This window comes from Diospyros lotus, chromosome 1, assembly GCF_014633365.1.
Source record: "Diospyros lotus cultivar Yz01 chromosome 1, ASM1463336v1, whole genome shotgun sequence".
Lineage (NCBI taxonomy): Eukaryota > Viridiplantae > Streptophyta > Magnoliopsida > Ericales > Ebenaceae > Diospyros > Diospyros lotus.
Window position 1 is genome coordinate 15,484,291 of NC_068338.1, and position 8,773 is coordinate 15,493,063.

Consider the following 8,773-nt stretch of genomic DNA (forward strand, 5'->3'; position numbering starts at 1 on the left):
AAGTTTCTACGCCTCCAAGCTGCTACCTTTCAAAACCCACCTTGGCTCCTCTCAGCAATCGGTAATATTTGGAGCCTTTTTTGTTTTTTTATTGAATTAAGTATTTGTTCCCAAATTTATAACAATAGTATCAGATTAACGTATTTTATCAAATTATAACTAACGTTGAGCGTTACGCTTTTTTAGAATCTTTGTTTCTTTTGAAATGTGTAAGGGTAGTTAGTATGTGGAATAGAATTGGCGGGTGGGCTGGATGGAGGTGGAGGTGGGGTGGCGGCTGCTTGTAACAAGAACAGTTGAGGTGGAGGACGGTGAGACGAATTTGGACGAGGAAGGCTTATATCCTCTTCGGACCAAGAGGGGGCAAGGGGGGACATGGACATTTTGACCCATTACCTTCCATTCCACTAAAAAAACATTATCTATCCATCTATCTATCTGAGCTCTCATTCTAATTATAATTATCCGACTCAGCAAAATACATATATGTAACTCTTAAATACTCTTCCTGCAAGTTTTTCGGGCTATTGTTAGCAAGGGAAATACCAACACAACATTCCAGTTAAACTCTCATAATTTATGAACTCTTTGGAGAAGCTTTAGACCATGAAACTCCTTATACTTGTAAGGAGTTTTAACTCTTCAGTTTAAAAATGTTCAAATTTAGATTTGGATCAAAAGACCACAATGAAATTACCAAATACATTTCAATCCAAATTTTAGACTGAAGACTTAAGTTTCATTATATTTTAAACCCAATAGCCCAATACAAAAAAGTCCAACCCAATAGGCTAAGTACAACAACTTAGAGCAGTTCAATTTTGATTTAGACCAAATAAGCACCCCCTACTTGGACTTTGCAGTTACCATAAAAGTTGTACATATAGCAGCAAATAGAAAATATGTTAAAAGGCAAACAAATATCAACACCAAAATCAAGTGCAACCCTATAACAAGATCAAATACAAAACTGTCTGCTCTTAAATCCGGATTATCCTCAACTCAACATCCCCATATAAGCATCCAATTATCTGAACAATCAAAGGAATGACAGGATTTGCAGTGAAACAAATATCAGATTGAACACAAGCTACCAAAATTCTGAAATATGATTTAATCATCATCCTCAATGATTTTGGTTCCCAATCCCTTCAGACCCTCTGCTGGGATCTCAGCGACAGTAACGAGCGAGTAAAGCTCTTCCTTAGCATCTTCGTCCTCATTTCTCTTTCGGGCAATACGCACGCGGACTCTCCTTTGAACACTTCGGATGCCTCGGCTCCAAATTAGTTTGTTCAACTTCACATCCACTCTAACATCTGGGGTTCCCATAGCCTTTTGTGCAAATTTCCTAATTTCCTTTATGGCTTTTGGTGCCTTTTTCTTGAATGTGCTACAAAAAATGGGAGCAAATATAGAATCAGCTAAATTTGATAAAGATAATCCAATTTCAATAATTTCTAATGTTTTCTTGGCAGAAGAGTTGTAGCAATAACACATGACAGAATGGAAGTGTTACTACAGCTGAACTTGAAGAAATGGGTAGACATCACAACAAACAAAACAGGGTCATTCTGGGAACTCGTTTGTAAAACAATTGACTTCAATTAGCAACTCGTTATTCAACATTGACAGGCTGATACCGATTCAGGGAGATGGAGATGAGCGAAAATCCAACTCGGTATTTTAACAGTACAAAAATACAACCAGATTGACAGCTACAGCACACAATATGAGTCAATTACAGGATCACAATGCTGAAAGTGAAAGCATTCAACATAATCAAAGAAGCCATAAAAACCCGGTGGTACTCCGAACATATTCAAGTTTGATTCTCTCTCCACAAGATCCTAACTGTAAATTAATGTCCTAAAGAACAATTCAACGGGGTCAACTGATGGCTATTGTTCATTCTTAATTTCTAATTTGTCTTAGCTAGGGTTAGTTGCCATGGCTTATTTCTTTGTTTATTGAATTCTAAACCAACATTAGCGTTCACAATATTATACACACCAAAATTTTGCATACAAAAAGAACTTCAAGTTCAACAAACTCAATTTTTTTCTTTTTTCTTGAATATTTCAGGTAGAAAGTTCCAGTTTTTTTACAAGAAAAAGAACAGAATAAATCAAACACAATAGGTGTATGTGATTTTCAAAGGACAACTTAAGGAGAAAACACAAGCATAATTACCAGAGTAAACAAGGCTATATACCATCAGAAAATAATTGCAGATAAAAAAGAGATCATATATCAAACATTTGGCTGGACACAGACAAAAAGCATCCATATGAACACCCCAATTATGACAATCTTCGGAAAACTCAGGACACAACAACAGAACACAAAGAACATGTATTTCTATACGAGTACACAAGCACATAACTATATCTTCAATTTTTACATTAGCTGTATATTCAAATATAAGAATTCATTTGCCACATTATACATAATAGCAAATAAGTCAAAACATGAAAGTTTCAGCGTGTATGTTAGACCCCTTGATCACACAGAAATAGAACATGCACAATTCCAAAAATCAAAAAGTTAAAAAGGATAACGCAGCATAGGCCTAATCCATATTCTTTTTACTTATGATATGATCTCATGTTATTTTCAAATGTGCAGTGTATTTTATGTGCAAGGTGTGTCCCACAATGATAGGTCAATTCCGAAGAAAGTAATAAGACAATGGAATGCCCAGAGTTGTCTGAGTCATGCAGTGAAGATTTTGTGTTGACATTGACAAGTGCTAAAATGCATCCAATGAGTCTCAATTAGTGGTGATCCTACAGCTGCTGCCAACTGAAGCTGGTCAATATATACCCTTTTTACAAATTCAAACTGAACCATTTTGTACCAATTTTACAATTAATTTAAAACAGACCCAACTATGATTCAATAAAAGTTCAAAATCAATGCACTTAGCTGCTCTCAGCTCTTATGAAAACACTTTTCAATTCCTTGTGAGATGCAATGCCATTTATATCATTCTCCATCAAAATGAAACTTCTGTATGCTCAGATTGTGTCTATGCTAAACCAGGACATGGAGGAGCTTTTCGGTTAAAATTTTCTACCAGACTTTTTTTTAATACACAAAAGTTAGATTGTAACTAGAAAGCAAAATTTAAGCCAGATATATGATTACAGCCGATCTTCAACTGGAAACATGGTGAGAAAAGAAAACAGAAATCAAGACAATAAAAATTAAGCAGGAATGGATGACACCTGAGCAAATTGTTAATTAAAAATGTCCGCACAACGACATATAGTAGTGCCAATGTTTGTTTCAGATAAAGTTGGCTGTTCTTGGTTGCTAACAGCGGCGCATATCCATTTTACTACATGATGAGAAACAGTTTAAGCCACCGGTTAAGTAAATACAGTATGATTCTGTAACGAATAAATGAATAAAATGTGGGCTCGGGGTGATTACTCCAGTAACAAAGCAACTCACCAACCTTAGAGCCAAAAAGATTCAACTACTTATTTTGAGCAAAACTGGGTCAATTCTCTAATTACACAACCAAGAAGAACACTATAAATAACATAACAATAGCGTTACCTCAGATCCAAATACTAGATCTCCTATCTCAACGCCTCAACAGCAAGATTTGTTTCATTTCAGGAGGCTATCATTTTTCATTCATGGCTTATAGTTATATAAACATGAACAGCACTAAACACAGAACTCAAACTTTCCTTCTCAGCTGAATTTTCTCAGTAACCAAAGTCGCGAAAGTCAGAGATTAAAGATAATTCAGGGAAACCAATATACAGATCTGATTAATTGGCAAAGAACCGAAAGAGAAAATTGTAACAAAGATTAAAAGAAGCATACCATCCATGGAGGCGTTTGTGGAGATTGATGGTGTACTCTCTAGTCACCACCTCTTCTTTTCTGCCTTTGCTGGCTTTCTCCACCATTTTACGCTTCAGATTCTGCCTCCAAGCACAGAAGCAAACCCTAATCGATCACACGAGGAAAAACCCTAGCACAACCTCGGTGATGTTTATATATATAGATACATATATGATGACATGATGTATGAGTAGGGTTGTTGATTGGCCGTCAAATCGTTCTTTATTTCTATGCAATTACGAGTATATCCCTGACATTTGGGCCCGTTGTCGCATAATGGGCTTTTGATAGGCCCAAAGATCACGTCTAACAGCTTTGGTTTTGGTAGCAAGTTAAGTCTAATGATGATCAATTATTGATTTTAGATAAGTAGAACACCTTTGGTTCCTTAGAACAGGCTATAAGAATACAAGGGTAATATACTTTCTTAATTTTGATTATTTGATTTGAATTTTGATTAATTTTGAATTTTTTATTTTAAAATTAATTTACTTAATTCTTAATTTTCTAAAATTAGCCATAACACCCTCTTTATTATTAGCAATATTAAATAACCGTATATCTTTTGAATTTTGAATCTTTAGCTTGAACACTCCTTAGTTTGATTCAAATACCACCTCAACTTTAAAATTGATTTAATCAATTCTTAAAGTTTTCAAAATTAGTCACAACACCTTTCATGCCAACAAATGAATTATCGTTTATACTGTAAGATGCAAATTGTTGAAAATATTAGCCAAGTGAAGTTTAAGAAAGGAATAAATTAAGCTTAACAAAATTTTACAAATTTGAAGTTTCTAATAGAAAAGAATGAGAATAAAATGAGCAAACAAAGAAGACACTAGTATTTATAGGAGTTCGATAACTTGTTTACGTTTAATATCTTGATTCCTTACCAAAAAAATTTACAAATCCCCTATATGAGTGCTTTTTGAAAAGGCAAACACTATCATCTATATCTTGTGTATTTTCACAAACTCAAGCACAAACCATGTAACGTCCCGTTTTCTCAAAACGAGTATTACTTCGAGATTTCGGGAATACATATATATATATATATTTTTTCAACACCAAACACACAACATAAGTCTCTCGATACACGTACCTTTATCATAATCATTTCTCGACATTTCTAATCGTACCTCCTTAGCATATCAAAATTTAATAATTAATAGACTAAGACAGGCATTATCAATCACATTAGCGGAAGCAAGATTGAAACCTCAATGATATATAACCGACAATTCCTTTTACAATAACCAAATCGATGTTTTACATGAAGATATCAAAATATTACATAACCTCTGAATATCGTAATCATAGACAAAAACCTACGAAAACTAAACATAGCAGCTACATCTCGATGACATTCTTTCCCTTGGCATCACTGCATTCACCTGGAACGTTTGAATATTCCAGAGACATAGTCCAAATTAGATGCTGAATCATCTAAGTGAGAGTTCAAAAATATTTTTATGCAGATATGCAAAATTATATATAAAATCGATAAATCCCGACATGCCCCAGCCTTAAGAGAATCCCACGTAGTACTTAGCCCTAACTGGGGAAAATACAATCTCTCTAAAGGCAACACGACAACATCGACCCATTAGCAAACACAATCCTACTTAAGAGGGACAACCTCGACATATGAACTTGGGAATCACCCCATTGTTATTGTTAGGTATTACGCTCCTACTCAAAAGCATTCCAAAACCCAACACAACCCTAGCCCCAAGAGTGTCACATCAGCACTATCCCCGGAATCAACGACACCTCGGCCTTAATGCTATTGCTCAAAGGAACCTGGGGTGGTATCCACTCTCAACCCTGCCACTTGAGCCAACAATCGAGGCGGTGTTCACTCTTAGCCCTGCCACTTGAGTACTGTAGGGTGAAGTCCGTCTCAATTCCGTCCCAAGTGGGTCACATAGCATTAACCCTTAGCACACATTCCGAGTGCTGACACTCGAGAGCTACGTCACAGGTTAACAACCCATGTCCCACATGGACAACACAACATGCCAAGCCGCAAAATCATAACATGCATAAAATCAATATCTCAATATATGCAATTTATCGTACGAAATATAACACAGGTGTAAGTAATCATTTGTAAAACCATCAATAAACCTAGCCATGAGGATGAACACTCACAGTAAACCATTCATATGCCACAAACGAGTTTTTTGATAGAACCACTCACTTTTTGACGTAACTCAAACTTTTCTCGAAAAGCGCGATACGCCTCGATTTGCGTGCCAAACGCTCTATAGTTTAACCTCGAGTTTCAACGATACCCTAGACATCATGTTTGTTCAAAATCATATCAATATCTATTTTCTCTAATTTTTCATAATTTTCTTCCTATTTCCTCTATATTTCTCCTCAAAAATTCTAATAAATGCATACTCAAGGTTTTTCCTCGATTTTTCTTCACAACAATTCATAAATAAATATTTCCTAACTTCTAGAATTTTCTGAAAATTTTTCTATACTTCCTCCTATTTTTCATAAGCCTTATTTCCCTTGAAAATTACAAAATGACCATTTTCTCCAACATTTTTCAAAATTTTCTTCCACCATAATTCCTAATTTATTTTTCTTAAAATAATAAAAAAATTGCAAAAATACCCCAGCCCTCACGCACCCTCACGCGTAGGAGAGTGATACTACACGTGGTAGCTGCGCGTGCACTGCACGCGCCCTTTCTTCTCCAACGAGCTGGTCGTCGGCCGGTGACTGAAATCCAGCCCCGATCACACCTCCTGGAAGCCCTCTTCGATTCGATCCCGATGCCACCACTTTCAGGCCCAAAGGCCACCGGCAAGGCCCTTGATTGGGCTGTTTCAGGCGCGACGCAGTGGTCCGCCTTGCTTTTCCGGCCAGCCCTCGAACTACCCTCAAAATGCCTCAAAAATTCGCGAAACTTACCAGAAATTCTCCCCTCGCCTCAAGGATCAAAAGCCCCTTATTGGCTTCCCTCAATTCGCCCTCAAACCCGAGCTATTTGGTGTTTCAAAATCGGCCGAAACCCTTGGCTATATATAAGCCAAATCTGACCCCCACGTGGCCGATTTCCGGCCAAAACTCTTCCCACACGCCTCCTTAACCGTCCTTGCCCATGCCCTGACGAAAATAGGCTGCCAAATCACCGGATTTTCCAACCAAAATCTCAGCCAGATTTGCCATGTGCGTGAGCTTTTTTCAAAAATTACAGTTTGGCCCTCTTGAAATTTTCTTTTACATTTTGGCCCTTATCCTCAAGCCCCTGATCTTTCTAGCACCATCACTAAGACCCTCAAGACTAGTACTTCTCATTTCTCCTTTGAAACTTCTGAAAAATTACCGTTTTGACCTTCCTCGGGCAATTTTAGTAAATTACACTTAGGTCCGATTGATCGTTTTAACCTCAAATCCACTCGATTCAACCTGAAACCACTTAAGGGTTGTTCTATACATCAAATATTAGTCCTAAACACACTCCGTTGCTTTTTCAGACATCGTCTATAACAATTCAGTAATACGACCTAATTGGCAACTGTATTTTTGCTGTACCAAAAACTATTTCTGATCTCATTTCTTTTATCACTAAAAATCATAATTTAAATCACTTGTCGATACTATACCATTTTCCTTGGCTATCTAAGATCCAGGGTATCCCCTCTAATTAATTCGATTATCCAAAGCTGCATTAGTGTACCCTATAGCCTTATTTTTTTTCAAAATTTCATTTATACCCTTTATCAAATATCCTTTTTATCCTCAAATTATTCCCGAGTATTACAAACCAACCTTGTTTTTTTTCAAACACTTAAGCACAAAGCTTACAAATGCTTTTCAAAGGGCTAAAGCAATAACCCACATACTCATTTTTACAGGTTAAGAAAGAAGATTTGTGAGATATACTCAAAATACAAATATCATTTCAAAAAGGATAACACTCGAGTTATCTTACAATAGGCACACTAGGAGCATTCTCAAATCTGCATCAAAGCTCTAAATCTTAATATATATTAAAATAGAAGAGTAGTTGCACAAAAAATTTTCGCTCAAAATTAGTTTTTATTTTTTTTAGGAAATAAATTAATATTTAAAAGGTATACACAATTTTTTTGGGGATAATCACTAATCAGCTGCAGTCTATGCCATTATTACATTAATTATTCACTACCATTATTAATCAACTAGAATAATTAGACAATTAATATTTTAAATTTATGTTGTTATTAAAATGAGACATCATTTAGTTTTTAATATGACATTCACACTTCCTAACAGTCACACATTTTGAAATAATCAAATAAAATTAATTTAGTTACAATTTTTATGCAATTAAATTAATTATTCACTCTCATTATTAATTAAATAATTAATATTTTAAATTTCTATTGTTATTAAAATGAAAACATAACAAAAGTATGCTCCATTTGAAACTAAAGCACTAGAAAAGTAAACACAGCAATAACTCTCATGTCCAGTAGCTTCATGATTTTTTTTTTTTTTACTCTTTTGTTTTTTTATTGGTTTAATTTTTTTTTCAAAAAATAAATTAATATTTAAATTTTTTACTGTTATTATTTAAAATAAAACTTCATTTAAAAGGTATACGTAATTTTTTTGGGATAATCACTAATTAGTTGGATGCAGCTTCTATGCCATTACATTACTTATTCACTATCATTATTAATCAGTTAGAATAATTAGATAATTAATATTTTAAATTTATACTGTTATTAAAATAAGATATCATTTAGTTTTCAATGTGACTTTCAGATTTCCTAATAGTCACACATTTTGGGATAATCAGCTGGGCAACTTCTATACAATTACATTAATTATTCACTATCAATATTAATTAGATAATTAATAATTAATATTTTAAATTCCTACAATTATCTTAATATAT

General features: G+C 34.7%; 1 protein-coding gene across 1 annotated transcript; it reads right to left on the reverse strand.

Annotated features, from left to right (window-relative positions):
• Positions 1-923: 923 nt before the first annotated feature.
• On the reverse strand, positions 924-4,011 carry LOC127787933 (60S ribosomal protein L31-like). Its single transcript, XM_052316273.1, has 2 exons — positions 3,844-4,011; positions 924-1,393 (listed from the first exon to the last, which is right to left on the reverse strand). The coding sequence occupies exons 1-2, from the start codon at positions 3,927-3,929 to the stop codon at positions 1,114-1,116; spliced, it is 366 nt and encodes a 121-aa protein (XP_052172233.1). The 5' UTR covers positions 3,930-4,011; the 3' UTR covers positions 924-1,113.
• Positions 4,012-8,773: the final 4,762 nt, after the last annotated feature.

What these genes read in the sequence shown, in the direction of transcription:
- LOC127787933 (XM_052316273.1), bottom strand. Translation starts at nt 3,929, where the DNA reads ATGGTGGAGAAAGCCAGCAAAGGCAGAAAAGAAGAGGTGGTGACTAGA. An exon ending in CACAAACGCCTCCATGGATG is followed by an intron (nt 1,394 to 3,843) that starts GTATGCTTCTTT and finishes CATTTTTTGTAG; the next exon opens with CACATTCAAGAAAAAGGCAC.